Here is a 16581-nt window from a genome sequence, read left to right on the forward strand (position 1 = left end):
CATGAATCCAAAGCAAATGCAAGGATCAACTTTCAAAACAGATGTATCTCTGTTAGAGGAGTTATACATTGAACATTAAAATACTCTAAAACGATTTACACCTTCAAAAGAAAACGGAAGTCTGATGTAATAGCAAAATATAGAGAAATTGAAGGACTTGTGTAGTGTACGCATCCTGTATCTCTGTTTATACTATACACATATATACGTAGTGATATTTCAGTTTGAATAATGATTGTTGCCATCTTGTAAGTCATATTTTATGTTAATAGTGTTAGGCAAAATAAGTGTTAAACTCCTAAACCCTTTCGGTCTGCAAAGTGTTATGTTTTGTGCATGTTTTTCGCATATCTATTGACCAAAGACAATAAAACGAAACATAGACAAAAAACTAAATGAAAATCACTTTAGATGCAACTTTGATTGGGTACAGTGATCGAGCCGGGAACACGATTATAACATGTTTAAAAGCGAATGTAGGAGTTCGACGACCCTTGAAGGATCAGCTCCACTGCGTCTCAAGTGTATTTATGACAGCTCATAGCTCCCGGTTCAGTGGTCGTGTTTGTGTTCGTCTACAGTGCAGTTCGCTCCACCGTTCAGACAGATAATGCGTATTTTTTACGGCAATAACTCTCCGCTTCGCTGTCAAAGGAACTGAAGAAGCCTTTTTTTTGCTTTGGAACCTACTTGAACAACTGAGAGAACTGTCACAGACGTGGTTAAACGCGCTTAAACAATGCACACAATGTCCCCTTAGTGCAGGTTTATCAGGACCTGCTTTATCAGGACCCGGTTTATCAGGATCCGGTTTATCAGGACCCGGTTTATCAGGACCCGGTTTATCAGGACCCGGTTTATCAGGATCCGGTTTATCAGGACCCGGTTTATCAGGACCCGGTTTATCAGGACCCGGTTTATCAAGATCCGGTTTATCAGGACCCGCTTTATCAGGACCTGGTTTATCAGGACCCGCTTTATCAGGACCTGGTTTATCAGGACCCGGTTTATCTGGACCCGGTTTATCAGGACCCGGTTTATTAGGACCCGGTTTATTAGGACCTGGTTTATTAGGACCCGGTTTAATAGGACCCGGTTTATTAGGACCTGCTTTATCAGGACCCGGTTTATTAGGACCTGGTTTATCTGGACCTGGTTTATCTGGACCCGGTTTATTAGGACCTGGTTTATCTGGACCCGGTTTATCTGGACCCGGTTTATCTGGACCCGGTTTATTAGGACCCGGTTTATCAGGACCTGGTTTATTAGGACCTGGTTTATCAGGACCTGGTTTATTAGGACCCGGTTTATCAGGACCCGGTTTATTAGGACCCGGTTTATCTGGACCTGGTTTATCTGGACCCGGTTTATCTGGACCCGGTTTATCTGGACCCGGTTTATTAGGACCCGGTTTATCAGGACCCGGTTTATTAGGACCCGGTTTATCAGGACCCGGTTTATTAGGACCCGGTTTATCTGGACCCGGTTTATCTGGACCCGGTTTATTAGGACCTGGTTTATCAGGACCTGGTTTATCAGGACCTGGTTTATCTGGACCCGGTTTATCTGGACCCGGTTTATTAGGACCCGGTTTATCAGGACCTGGTTTATTAGGACCCGGTTTATCAGGACCCGGTTTATTAGGACCCGGTTTATCTGGACCCGGTTTATCTGGACCCGGTTTATTAGGACCCGGTTTATCTGGACCCGGTTTATCTGGACCCGGTTTATCAGGACCTGGTTTATTAGGACCTGGTTTATCAGGACCTGGTTTATTAGGACCCGGTTTATCAGGACCCGGTTTATTAGGACCTGGTTTATCTGGACCCGGTTTATCTGGACCCGGTTTATTAGGACCCGGTTTATCAGGACCTGGTTTATTAGGACCCGGTTTATCAGGACCCGGTTTATTAGGACCCGGTTTATCTGGACCCGGTTTATCTGGACCCGGTTTATTAGGACCCGGTTTATCAGGACCTGGTTTATTAGGACCCGGTTTATCAGGACCCGGTTTATTAGGACCCGGTTTATCTGGACCCGGTTTATCTGGACCCGGTTTATTAGGACCTGGTTTATCAGGACCTGGTTTATCAGGACCTGGTTTATCTGGACCCGGTTTATCTGGACCCGGTTTATCTGGACCCGGTTTATTAGGACCCGGTTTATTAGGACCCGGTTTATCAGGACCTGGTTTATTAGGACCCGGTTTATCAGGACCCGGTTTATTAGGACCCGGTTTATCTGGACCCGGTTTATCTGGACCCGGTTTATTAGGACCCGGTTTATCTGGACCCGGTTTATCTGGACCCGGTTTATCATGACCTGGTTTATCAGGACCCGGTTTATCAGGACCTGGTTTATCAGGACCCGGTTTATCAGGACCCGGTTTATCTGGACCCGGTTTATCTGGACCCGGTTTATTAGGACCCGGTTTATCAGGACCTGGTTTATTAGGACCCGGTTTATCAGGACCTGGTTTATTAGGACCCGGTTTATCAGGACCCGGTTTATTAGGACCCGGTTTATCTGGACCCGGTTTATCTGGACCCGGTTTATTAGGACCCGGTTTATCAGGACCTGGTTTATCTGGACCCGGTTTATCTGGACCCGGTTTATTAGGACCCGGTTTATCTGGACCCGGTTTATTAGGACCCGGTTTATCAGGACCCGGTTTATTAGGACCCGGTTTATCAGGACTGGTTTATCAGGACCTGGTTTATCAGGACCTGGTTTATCAGGACCCGTAAACTCTCTATTATGCTCTCTGTTAATTGACTTTTGTGTCCCTGCAATGATATTGATTGCAATGATGTCCTATGCGTTCGAGCCGTGTTTCCATGCTGCCGGGACATCTTATCCTCCTCTGCTCTTTTGTCCACTCACGTCTTGCTCTTTCTCCTCTTTCTGCTCCTCGATCTTCTCTGTCCGTCAAAGTCCTGGCCCATCACTCGGCTGTTCTGCCCGTCCGGCCCACTTTCCACCGACCTGACGTGTTTTTGGAGAAAGAGTTCCGCCCGTCCTCCTCTTCCCTTTTCTCCGCTCTCTCTGGACTCTATCAGTAAACGGCGGCGGTGTTGAGAACGCTCGCCACTACGAGGTCAGGGGGGGAGAAAAGTCACAATCTTTTTAAACAATACTATTTGATTCATTGCCGACAAATGAACAAAACACGTAGAGCAGATGGTAAAGTAAAACGCCTACATCGGATCAGTTTTTCTTTTCATTTTTACCCCTCAAGTGATGCTGTTGAGTTGCAGTAAAGTCAGCTTATACCTACAACTTAACGTATATTCAGCCGGGCCTTCCGTTAGATCGTGCGATACACCGTTTAAAGCGAAGCGCGTTCAGCCGGGCCGCGTTCAGCCGGGCCGCGTTCAGCCGGGCAGCGTTCAGCCGGGCCGCGTCCAGCCGGGCCGCGTTCAGACGGGCCGCGTCCAGCCGGGCCGCGTCCAGTCGGGCCGCGTTCAGCCGGACCGCGTCCAGCCGGGCCGCGCCCAGTCGGGCCGCGTTCAGCCGGACCGCGTTCACGTTTTCTCCGGCTCCCGTTGACCCCCGTCGACCTCAGAGTGTAACATTATCCGCTGTTTTCGCTCCGTGTTTGATTTTGCAAGTCACTAAGAAAAGCAAATGCGTTTTCCAGCCCGTTCGCCCCAGTTTAGATTCAAACCAGATTTCGTTGGCAGCACTGTATATTGTACTTGTCGGGGCTCGGTATTGTAGTACTTTTACTAGTTTAAAAGTAGCGCAGTACTGTATGTGGTGAAATGATGACATGAGGAGGTCTGTGGATGAACATCTGCTTTGTGTTGTGGTTACGCAGACAATTGAATTATGTGTCTCCCAATTTAAACAGCAAATGCAACATGCTACCAAACGTATAGACTTACATAAACATATACATTTATTTATAGTGGCTAAAGTGGTTAAATACTGGAGCACATGGACTTTTGTAAGCCGCCTGTTTACATAAACATTGTATTTATTTGCCCGGAATTTTCCACTTTATGGTACAAATACGTTTATCTTGCATTTCCTCAATCGCAGCCATTTTTATTGTCAAAAAACCAACACTTAAAAGCGTAGACAGATAGTGCCCCCTTTAATCTGGCATAATTAACCTTGCAATGTTCTTTAATGCGCACAATCCCAATAAATAAACAAAACAAACAATGAATTACAGTGAATTATTGTTGTGTCTCAAAGTGCTAGTGAATACCTTTCAGCTGCAGCTCATCTCGTAACCAAGGAGAGCGTTTACATATGATCAGTTTCTTACTACCGTATTTTCCGGACTATAAGTCGCACCAGCCAAAACATGCATAATAGAGAAGAAAAAAAACATATATAAGATGCACTGGAGTATGAAATGCGGTTGCAAGTGTGAAAATAACAAATAATATCATATATAAGTCGCTCCGGAGTATTACATGCAACTTATAGTCCGGAAAATACAGTAATCCTGGTTTTGTCTTGGTCCAAACGCAGTATCCTGGCTTCAGTACCCTGGATATGACAGTATCCTGGGTGTGACAAACCGGGATACTCTCACTGGGATAATCCGATCGTGTCACATGAACGCAGTATCCTGACTTCTCACGCTGCTGCTGTACTGGGCATGTGCGAACCAAAAAAGCTAATTGGACGGGAACGGCTACTTTCCCAAAGGATCTCAAACTCCTTTTTTAATTGTGTTATTTGATCATGTTGTCAAATCTTATAACTTTCAACAGCAAACTACTTCCTGTGGCTGCTCTCGGACTGACACTGTGGGCTCTACATGTTCTTATTTGATTGTATCTCGTCCCTTTGTTGTTAGACACACGCGCTTAAAAGCTACATATAACGTTTAAAGTGCCTATGACAGGTTTTTACGATTTTCTAATTATGACTTTATCTGGTGTGTTTATACCTGTTGTACATATATATTATAGTTTTACACAAATCGAGCAGGTATTTGTGGAGAAAACGTTGATAGACCTGTAGAAAGTGACAGGAAGTGACATCACACGAGGGACACTCATTCCAGACATAGTTTATGCAGAATTTACGCTTACACAACAACATTTTTTGACTCTCTAAACATGAATTCAACAAAATAAAGTTCTCTCATATGTTTGTCAAATAAAAATAATTGTAACATTAGATGAGTTTTTGCCCAGTGTAATTCCCCAGTGTGATATCATCAATTACAAACAGGAAGTGAAATTATAAATCCCAAAAAGTAGCTATTCTGTGAAATTTGTAAAAATATTTTTAGCCAAATTAAAAATATATTTATCTTGACTGCATTTGAGTTCAGTGAGTGGTCCGACCCGGCCCTTTAAGGCTGCTCCTTGTGCCCGCAGAGGTCTACACGATCCAGGGGAACTCTCACGGCCGCCCCTGCTTCCTGCCCTTCCTCTACGACGGACAGTGGTTCCACAGCTGCTCCAGCATCGGCCGGGAGGACGGGCATCTGTGGTGCGCCACCACCTACGACTACGCCAAGGACGAGAGCTGGGGGTTCTGCCCGGTCAACAGTCAGTGCCATGTTCTTCTCGCCCGTGTACTTTGAGTTTGCCCGTGTGCTCGCAGATGGTCACGGCGATGTCGCAGGGAGAGAGGCAAACGGCCTGGACCGTTTGCCTCTCTCCCTGTTTCACGTTATAAATATAGATATAAAAACAACGCTTATATCCTTTAGTTGCTAGGACAGTACAGTCCCCTGTTCTAGGGCTGTGCAATATAAAAATTGTTATATTTTCCTCAAACTGATTGATCAGAATTTAATTTCATCGCATCTAAAACGAATGAAGAGCAGTTTTCCTCAACATGAACAAGAGTTTTATTCATTCCCATTTAAAACTAAACTCCCTCCAAAGATCGGCTGCAGATAAAAAAGACTCAGCAAAATGGAAATATATAGATTTTATTTCAATTTGTTTCTTTATCAGACTGAGCTCAAGTCGATGAACTGAACTACAAATGTTTCTTATTGTTTCCTCTCCTTTCTCTCTCTCCTCCCTCCTTTCTCCCCTCTCTCCTCCTCCTCTCTCTCCTCCCTCCTGTCTTTCTCTCTCCTCCCTCTCCCCTCTCTCCCCTCCCTCCTCTCTCTCCTCCCTCCTTTCTCCCCTCTCTCCTTTCTCCCCTCTCTCCTCCTCCTCTCTCTCCTCCCTCCTGTCTTTCTCTCTCCTCCCTCTCCCCTCCCTCCTCTCTCTCCTCCCTCCTTTCTCCCCTCTCTCCTCCTCTCTCTCCTCCCTCCTTTCTCCCCTCTCTCCCCTCCCTCCTCTCTCCCCTCTCTCTCCTCTCTCTCCTCCCTCTCCCTTCTCCCTCCTGTCTGTCTCTCCTCTCTTTCTCTCCTCTCTCCCCTCTCGCTCTTCCCTCCCCTCTCTCTCCTCTCCCTCCTGTCTTTCTCCCCTCTCTTCCCTCTCTCCCCCCTCTCTTCCCTCCCTCTCCTCCCTCTCTCCCCTCTCTCCTCTCTCAGGTAAAGGTTGTGAAACGTTCTGGGACATGGACCCTCTCACCGACAGTTGTTACCAGTTCAACTTCCAGTCGACTCTGTCCTGGAGCGAGGCGCGCACCAGCTGTCACCAGCAGGGGGCTGACCTGCTCAGCGTCACCAAGCTGCACGAGCAAACATACATCAACGGTACGATCACTCACACGGAAGCGGCTGTTTAAGGAGTCATCACAACCAAAGCTAAATTCATCATAAATCTAAGGTCGCCCGGGATTTTACGCCCAATTTTCAGTCTCCAAAACTTCGGGAAGGCGTGGTCCAAGTGGCGCTTCTCGTTAGCGAATATGTGTAGTGGCCCTCGTCTTGCCTGTGCGGTCGGTGCTATTACGTTTCATCTGTTTGTCCGGTGGCAGCTTCAAAAATCTCGGTTTTAACGTGTCGGAATTTACGATTGTCGCTTACAATGAACTTTACAACAGCCAATCAGAGCAGACCAGCATTGCCCGACCCCGTTACCTCTTGAACAGTAAAAATAGGACCCCAACACGGAGATTGTGCAGCCTTTTTCATTATCTATCACCTCCACATTGACTGTATAAACCCTATGCTATACTTCCCTCCCATACTTTCACTAAAATGTAGTAATGTAAAACTAGATTTTATTGAAGATTTTACAAAACATTTTGTCTATTTTCTGCTCAGTTTAACCATTTTGATGGCGTTTATAATGGTACTTCCTGGTCAAACATGAACAACAAATGTGACATAGCAACCACATCAACTTGTCTGTCGCGTCTTTGTGTCAACTGTGTACGATTTTGCACTTTCTCGCGCTCACGGCCTCTGAAAAAATAATATCCATTGAAAAAGAACATACATTTAAAGGTACATTATGTAACTTTTCTGCCAGAATGTTTCACAGTACGGCATTAAACCCATCAATCTCAAAGTGGTTCATGTTACAGGTCAATAAAAACACCTGTAATCGAGTAAGCGGGATCAGTTTAATGCCGTACTGTGGAACATTCTAGGCAAAATGAACGCATCATGGAGGGAAGCAGGTAGCGTACGCGCCCCACATTTTACAAACAACTTTTTTTTTTTCAATTATTTGTACATTTGATATACATTTGAAAATAATAAACAGTTATGAAGTTAGCAGAGTGATGGTTCTTGTGATTTAGTTCGTATTTCATCACCGCTTCTGCTCGGACGACCTTTCCAAAGTTCGCACGCAGAACGATTTTTCCCTGTGAAACCGTTTCCGCTGACCCGGGCCCGACCCCTCCTCCTCGCCGCCGCTGCGTCCATTGATGTTCCGAAGAGGAATCATCGATTCTTCTCCCTCTGATCCCTCTTTATATAACAGAGCTGCGATCAGGACAGGGAGTTCTGGTTTACCGCATTTTGAAAACTCGAAGCGCAGTTTTGACTCGCCGCGTGTCAGACGGACCTGACCTGCGTTCTTGTGATGCACGGGGTGGTTTCAGGTGAGATCGGGCGTTCTGTAAGATGGGAATGTTGATAACTCGTGCATGATTCAACTATTCAGGGGTTTGAAAGGTTGTAAACAAAGGCCAAAAAGGTGAAGCGGAACGTAATGTATTCAATTGAGAAACTGGGATAAATCAAGGCGGTTTGGGCAATTAATACAAAGATTAATTTAAAATAAGTCGAATACATGTGACTGATTCCAGAGTATGGTTTAAAGACATTTACAGCAGTATTTTCCTTCTACTTCTTGAGATTGTGACAAACAATTAGCATTTTGGATGAAGCCAAAATCCTGATTTATAGGTTTTACTGGACAAACACTGACAGAAAATTGATCGCACAGTTCGTTTTTTTCATTTTACCTGCAGAAATATTACATTCACGCATTTTGCTTTTTATGAAGCTCAAATACAATTTCGAGGGTAGAAAACCGTCTTTCTCTATCTGTCGTAACGGAAAGTCAAAATCCCTGACATTTCTACCCTGAAAATTCCCAATTTTTGCTTATTTTTGTATTAGAAAATATGTTATTGTGACATTTTTGAACATTCTGATGACATTGTATTTTAAAAAAGTCCGGAGTATAAGTTGCACCAGCCAAAAAAATGCATAATAGAGACAAAAGAAACATGTAGAAATTGCACTGGAGTATGAAATAAGGTTGCAAGTGTGAAAATAACAAATACTATCACATATAAGTTGCTCTGGAGTATAAGTATATAGTATAAATATAAGTATAAGTCGCACCCCGGCCAAAACTATGAAACTTATTGTCCGGAAATTACGGTATATGAACTTGTACTTACTCATTTGTCTTGATTTTGTCATTTCATCTGGCATTTTTCACAATATTGATAAAAAAAAAAAAAACAATAGTTGAAAGTGTAAAAACAGACAGATCGATATGAATAAGCAGATAAGCGCTGCTAATGAAATTCATGTTTTGTGTTGCAGGTTTATTAACGGGCTACAGCGCTGCCCTGTGGACCGGCCTGAATGACCTGGATGTGAACGGCGGCTGGCAGTGGGCGGATTCCTCTCCTCTCAAATATCTCAACTGGGAACAAGGTCCGGAAACCGAACAAACGACGCACTATCCTTTTGATTCTGTTTGAATGCTGTTTGTGTGGTCAGGATTCCCCGCACAGGCCCAAACACAGCTCTTAAGCCAGATCCAGCCGTGCTCGTACTTGTTACCCACATAGTGTTTGAACAGACCGGCTGGATTTGAGCCATAACGAGATTAAAAGATACAATTACTTAAGTATTAGTAATTTCGTCAGTTGTGCCAGTTTATTATATATTTTTTTAATTTACAACGGTGCTTGCAGTTTACAAATGTATTTTTAATAGGCCACAAAGGCAACGTTAAATAAAATGAATCGTTATTATTATTATTTTATTATTTTCAATTTTTAAATTATTATTATTAATATTTGAATTTTTATTTTTATTTTTATTTTTTTTAATGCCCTCTTGATTGCTTTTTGCAATTAAAGCAATTATTTTCCCTTCTATTTTACAATGTTTGACCTGGCAACACAGATCAATTGCATGAAAAATATCTTAAAGTTGCAAAAATATTGAAACACTTTTTTTTTTAATTTAATATTGTACTTTATGATTTTGTGTGATTTTTAGCGCAACTATCACATTTGAATGCATTACACAGCCCTCTTATCATTTCCAACAGATTAAGTCACTGAACTCACTGAACTATTAAGTATATATTTTATTGTTTGTTGTCCCAGACCAGCCGAGCCACGAGGACGAGGAGAACTGCGTGGCGATCCGGACCGAGTCGTCCGGGCGATGGCAGAACCGGGACTGCTCCGACGCGCTGCCGTACGTCTGCAAGAAGAGACCCAACGCCACGCTGGACCCCTTCACCACCGGTCAGTACAGAGCGTGACCGCACAGACAATGTGTGACTGTTTTCAAGCACCACAAGAGCTCCACACGCCACTGATGACCTAAAACTGCAGTTCCCACTACTTTTTTTATACTTATATTTTTCCCCAGTTACCAGTGGAAGGGGGCGGCGACAGTAACAACGCTAAACGCAAACAGGACCCAACCCTACTGTTTAAAAATGGTCTTATTACTCCAATTAGGTTAAGATAAGATAAGCCTTCATTTGTCCACAGAATGGGGAAATTTTAGTGTTGCAACGCAAGTAGATACTAAAAAGAAGCTTTAAAAAAAACACTCTTAATTGAAAAACTCTTATAAACAAAACACTTAAAGACAAAACCTCTCATATTCTTAATAAGGAATAGAAATTAAAATTAAAAATAAAATAGCATAAGACAAAAATAACAATAATAATAGTGGCAAACGTAAACACTCTTATTTACAGCAGTTATATGAATATGACATTATTGCGTATGAGTATTTCACATAACTATGACATTATTGCGTATGAGTATGACAGTATTGCACATGATTAAGTCAGTATTGCACATGATTAAGTCAGTATTGCACATGATTAAGTCAGTATTGCACATGATTAAGTCAGTATTGCACATGATTAAGTCAGTATTGCACATGATTAAGTCAGTAATCAGATTCCTTAGATCTTCACGTTTCAATACATTTTGGACGGATCTGTATTTTTTTGTCTGCTCCAAGTAGGAAGACAGTCAGCGCCAAAATTGGTTTAAATCAGCCGAAACATGTCAAGGTAAAACGTGAAAATACAAGTCCGACTATGAGATGGTAAGAATCCTCCACGTACTTATGGCAAATACAACGTTACTTTGAGACGTCATAACGCTAAAACTGAATCTATTTGAAAAGTTATATATTTCCTCTTGCCCCACTGTTGGAGCCAGACCTAAAACGCAACGAAAGCAGGACTTAAAAAGGGCTAAAACAGAATTAAACTGGATCTAAATACTACTAGTTACACAATGTACAAAACAATACAAAAAGTACAACTAAAACAGCAACTAGTAACACCGACCGACCAACTCTTGACTTGATCCTGATCTCAATAAGTTCTTGTCTTGTCAGTGGTTGAACATAACATAAGCGTGTAAAGCCGTGTACTAGCGTGTACTAGCGTGTACTAGCGTGTACTAGCGTGTACTAGCGTGTACTAGCGTGTACTACGGTCCCGTTCTCAGACTCGTGGGCGGACGACGAGCGCTACGACTGCGACGTGGGCTGGCGCTCGTTCCAGGCCGGCTGCTACAAGCTGAACTCGGAGAAAACGGAGTGGGACGCGGCGCAGAAGAACTGTCAGAAGATGGAGGCCAACCTGGTCAGCCTCCACACGCTGCCCGAGCTCGAGTTCGTCCTCGCCAACGTCAAGAAAGGTGATCGCCTCCGTCCGACCGCATTTCATTTGTTCATGGACATCGTTTTTAGAGTTAGCGTCATTATTCCTCTCGTTGCCGCGAGACAGCAAATCGTCCAATTTGTTACCAAGTCAAAGTTACGCGCTTTTAGGTCTTTTTGCTCTTATTCGCTGTTACTACTATTACTACTATTACTATACTATTTTTCCCAAGTTGATTTCTCCGCAAAGTATAACAAGATCTCAAAAGACACATTCCTATCAGAGCTTCGATGCCAAACTGTGGAATACCGTATTTTTTGGACTATAAGTTGCACCTTTTTTCATAGTTTTGGCCGGGGTGCGACTTATACTCCAGAGCAACTTATATCTATCTCTTTCTAACTCTCTCTCTCTCTCTCTCTCTCTCTCTCTCTCTCTCTCTCTCTCTCTCTCTCTCTCTCTCTCTCTCTCTCTCTCTCTCTCTCTCTCTCTCTCTCCCCCTCTCTCTCTCATCTCTTTCTCTCCCTCCCCCCTCTCCTCTCCCCTCTCTCCCCCCTCTCTCCCTCTCTCCCCCTCTCCCCCCCCTCTCTCCCCCTCTCCCCCTCTCTCTCTCATCTCTTTCTCCCCCTCCCCCTCTCCCCCTCTCTCCCTCTCTCCCCCCTCTCTCTCCCCCTCTCCCCCTCTCTCTCTCATCTCTTTCTCCCCCTCCCCCTCTCCCCCTCTCTCCCTCTCCCCCTCTCTCTCTCATCTCTTTCTCCCCCTCCCCCTCCCTCCCTCTCTCCCCTCTCTCTCCCTCTCTCCCCCCTCTCTCTCCCCCCTCTCTCTCCCCCTCTCTCTCTCATCTCTTTCTCCCCCTCCCCCTCTCCCCCTCTCTCCCTCTCTCTCCCTCTCTCTCCCCCTCTCTCTCCCCCTCTCCCCCTCTCTCTCTCATCTCTTTCTCCCCCTCCCCCTCTCCCCCTCTCTCCCTCTCTCCCCTCTCTCTCTCATCTCTTTCTCCCCCTCCCCCTCTCTCCCTCTCTCCCCTCTCTCTCCCTCTCTCCCCCCTCTCTCACCCCCCTCTCTCTCCCCCTCTCTCTCTCATCTCTTTCTCCCCCTCCCCCTCTCCTCCTCCCCTCTCTCTCTCTCTTTCTCTCTCTCTCAGATGTGGAGCAGCTGTGGATCGGCCTCCATGACACGAACATGCAGATGGACTTCCAGTGGACCGACCACACGCCCGTCATCTTCACCCACTGGCACCCGTACGAGCCCAACAACTTTAGGAACACGCTGGAGGACTGCGTCTCCATCTGGGGCCCCGTGAGTCACACCCCTGACCTTTCACCTTTCACCTTTTCAAGCCTTTGCTGATAATCACCTCAATAAACAGAGTCTGGTGGCGGTAAATTCTCCCAGAGTATAATGGTCCTTTGACATCCAGGTTTACTTGATCCAATGTAAAAGAATTGAAAATATAAATAAAATAAATAAATAAATACACAAACAAACAAACAAACAAAGAAACAAAGCTGATTCAATTGACCTGGTTTAGTTGTGGTTTATCATTGTTCAGTCCATGGTCAATTTATTTCTGATTTAGGTTTGTTCTTGTCCTAATTAGTCCTGGTTTAATCCTAATTTAGTCCTGGTTTAGTCCTGGTTTAGACCTGGTTTAGACCTGTTTTAGTCCTGTTTTAGTCCTGTTTTAGTCCTGGTTTAGCCCTAGTTTAGTCCTGGTTTAGTCCTGGTTTAGACCTGGTTTAGACCTGTTTTAGTCCTGTTTTAGTCCTGTTTTAGTCCTGGTTTAGCCCTAGTTTAGTCCTGGTTTAGTCCTGGTTTAGACCTGGTTTAGCCCTAGTTTAGTCCTGGTTTAGTCCTGGTTTAGTCCTGGTTTAGACCTAGTTTTGTCCTGATTTAGTCCTGGTTTAGTCCTGGTTTAGACCTGTTTTAGTCCTGTTTTAGTCCTGGTTTAGTCCTGGTTTAGACCTAGTTTTGTCCTGATTTAGTCCTGGTTTAGTCCTGGTTTAGACCTGTTTTAGTCCTGGGTTAGTCCTGGTTTAGACCTGTTTTAGTCCTGGGTTAGTCCTGGTTTAGACCTGTTTTAGTCCTGGGTTAGTCCTGGTTTAGACCTGGTTTAAACCTAGTTTTGGCCTTGTTTACTCTTAGTTTGGTCCAGTTTTTCCCCTGCTAGGCTTGTTCTTCATGGGTCCTGATTAGACCAGTTTTCGACCTGTTTTCGACCTGGTTTACATCTTTAGCCATAGTTTAATGACTTTCTCAGTCCATGTCCAAATTAGACCTGGTTCAGTTTTCTTCTGTGAAACGTCTTTTGAATATTAAAGTGTACTTTCCACTCTTGTTAAATGTGTCATACTGAAAGCGGTTTCCTCTTGTGCTTTCACAGGAGGGCCGCTGGGACGACAGCCCCTGTAACCTGACCCTGCCCTCCATCTGCAAGAAACCAGGGACCAAGAGCGACGGCAAACCTCAGCACCAGGACTGCAAGAAGGTAAAGAGACACCTCAGCTGCTTCACTTGTGCTTTGCTGTGACGATCTATCGACTTTTCCAGAGCGGTGTTGGGCAATAATTATTACAAAATGACTTGTGTGCATAATATCCTAACAGGCGTACGCACGATGGAAAAAATAACCTCAGGACTCAACTTGAAAATAAACAGACACATTTACAAACATGGGACAATTATTCTGAACATAATGCTCTAATTATACTTTCTTTCGTCTTCTTTTTTTATGCCACTCCCTTATTTCCTACTTTTATTCCGTAGGTGCATTTAAAAAATGCACCTACAGAATAAAAAATGCATTTACCATCACCTACTGTAGTTGTGCGTCTTCAAAGTATGTGTTTTACGCTATAGCGTTAAAAAAAAGGAGAGAGAGAAAGAGAGAGAGACAGAAAGAGAGAGAGAGAGCTGAAACTCTTGTTGTGTTGTTGCTTTGTTGTTTTTCTTGTTCTATGTTCTAATAAAAAATGAAATAGCAAAAAAAAAAACACGACCGTGGTGTGTGCTTGACTGGCCGATGGCGCAGATTGGCAGCCTCGCCGACTCCTTCGGTCCGCCCCAGGGCAGCTGTGACTAACTTGCAGTAGCCTATGTGCACTTGTTGTCATACACCTTACATATCGAGGAAGATGGTACTGTATATGATCCATGTGGACAGATGTGCGACGACGCACATTACTGGAATATTTCCTCTTTGTGTGGCCGTCTTGACCTGAGTCTTCTTTATTGTCCCTTTGTCCTCGCTGTGAGTTTGTATTACACAGTCCATCCATCTTTTCCTTTCAAAGCGTTATCACTCCCCCTTTTCTCTCGCCCTCGGACAGTGTGCGCCTCCAAAAATGTCAGCTATTTCTTCAATGTCGACCCCGCCACCCACGACTCTCCTTCATGAGCGACCCCCTGCACCCGACCACCCGCACCCAACCACCCGTTCCCGACCACCCGCACCCAACCACCCGCTCTCGACCACCCGCACCCGACCACCCGCTCCCGACCACCCGCACCCGACCACCTGCACCCGACCACCCGCTCCCGACCACCCGCTCCCGACCACCCGCACCTGACCACCCGCTCCCGACCACCCGCCCCCGACCACCCGCACCCAACCAACCGCTCCCGACCACCCGCACCCAACCACCCGCTCACGACCCCCCCCACACCCGACTACCCAACCCCGCGCACCCGATCACCCGCTCCCGACCACCCGCACCCAACCACCCGCTCCCGACCACCCGCTCCCGACCACCCGCTCCCGACCACCCGCACCCGACCACCCGCACCCAACCACCCGCTCCCGACCACCCGCTCCCGACCACCCGCACCTAACCACCCGCACCCAACCACCCGCTCCCGACCACCCGCTTCCGACCACCCGCTCCCGACCACCCGCTCCCGACCACCTGCACCCAACCACCCGCTCCCGACCACCCGCACCCGACCACCCGCTCACGACCCCCCCACACCCGACTACCCAACCCCGCGCACCCAACCACCCGCTCCCGAACACCCGCACCCGACCACCCGCTCCCGACCAACATGGTCAAATTTAAGGTTGAATTAATTTGTTACCAAGACCAAAGCAGGTCAAAATCAGGACCGAATTAAGTCCAAACCAGGACAAAATCAAGACCAAACCAGGACAAACTAGGACAAAATCAAGACCAAACAAGGACAAAATCAAGACCAAACCAGGACCTAAAAAGACTGATTTATTGTATTTTATTCTTACTGTGATACTGATATTTAATTTTAGTCTCTTCATTTTTGACAACTCTATTAAAAACATTGAGTTGGAAAACTTCATGACAAATTCATAAAACCCTAAACTTGACTATGTTAATTAAAATTTTAATTATTCTTTCAGTCCTTAGAAATTAAGAGAGCTCTATATTTGAGTTCAAATCAATTCGTCATTAAGTTTTCAGACAATTTTTTTTAATAGAGATGTCAAAAATGAACAAACTGAAATTAAATGTCAGTATCACAGTAAGAATAAAAGACAATAAATGAGTTTATTTTATCAGCTAAACTCAGCCCAGAGTTAAATCATTTCGAAAACAATAATTTAACAATTTCTGTCTTGTTAGCTTAGCAGGTAATATTTCCGTGTTTTCTTCTATGTCAATGCTCCTGGATGTTTTTAAAATGTGCACTGTGGACTGAATCGTGATTTAAAAAACGATATTGCAAATCTTTTCTCATTAGTAACGACTATTTTAGCATTTCCCGCGGTTTCTAAAGGAGACGTTTGTGCTGAAAGTGAAGTTGTAACGTGCCCTGCTCCCGTGCCGCACAGACAGAGGGTGACATCTGGAAAAGTCATCCACATCTGGGATTTTACTGCTGGTAATTTCCTCCAGATGAAAGTCAAGCTTCTCCTCTGTCAATTAACAACACGTTTGTTACTCTTAAATTAACTCATAATTGCAGTTTTTGGCACTAAAAGAGAAGCTGGGATCGTCTCCGTGAAGTTTTCTTTGAAAATTAGATGATTTTTATTTGAATAATGTCTGGTGCAATATTTACCAACAAACAAATACATGAAAATGTATACGTTTACTCAAATACTTCATAATACTTATTGGTTTATTCCTGGTTTGGTCCTGGTTTGTTCCTTGTTTGTTCCTTGTTTGGTATTGGTTTGGTCCTGGTTTGGTCCTTGTTTGGTCCTGATTTGGTCCTTGTTTGGTGTTGGTTTGGTCCTTGTTTGGTGTTGGTTTGGTCCTGGTTTGGTTCTTGTTTGGTGTTGGTTTGGTCCTTGTTTGGTCCTGGTTTGGTCCTGGTTTGGTCCTGGTTTGGTCCTGATTTGGTCCTTGTTCGGTCCTGGTTTGGTCCTGGTTTGAGCTCAGTGTAATCCTGGTGG

At 44.8% G+C, this 16581-nt stretch overlaps 1 protein-coding gene across 1 annotated transcript in view; it reads left to right on the forward strand.

The window, feature by feature from the left end:
* Positions 1–16581, forward strand: part of mrc2 (mannose receptor, C-type 2) — a 63296-nt gene that overhangs the window by 13513 nt on the left and 33202 nt on the right. Inside the window, exons 3-9 of the mRNA XM_072442888.1 lie at positions 5346–5519; positions 6464–6628; positions 8888–9001; positions 9685–9828; positions 11062–11253; positions 12358–12512; positions 13597–13701. Of these exons, the coding sequence (XP_072298989.1) occupies positions 5346–5519; positions 6464–6628; positions 8888–9001; positions 9685–9828; positions 11062–11253; positions 12358–12512; positions 13597–13701 (1049 nt within the window). The remainder of the gene's footprint in view (positions 1–5345; positions 5520–6463; positions 6629–8887; positions 9002–9684; positions 9829–11061; positions 11254–12357; positions 12513–13596; positions 13702–16581) is intronic.

The sequence above is a fragment of the Eucyclogobius newberryi genome, unplaced genomic scaffold, assembly GCF_026437365.1.
Source record: "Eucyclogobius newberryi isolate DKJ021-1_F unplaced genomic scaffold, fEucNew1.0.hap1 SCAF_13, whole genome shotgun sequence".
Classification (NCBI taxonomy): Eukaryota; Metazoa; Chordata; class Actinopteri; order Gobiiformes; family Gobiidae; genus Eucyclogobius; species Eucyclogobius newberryi.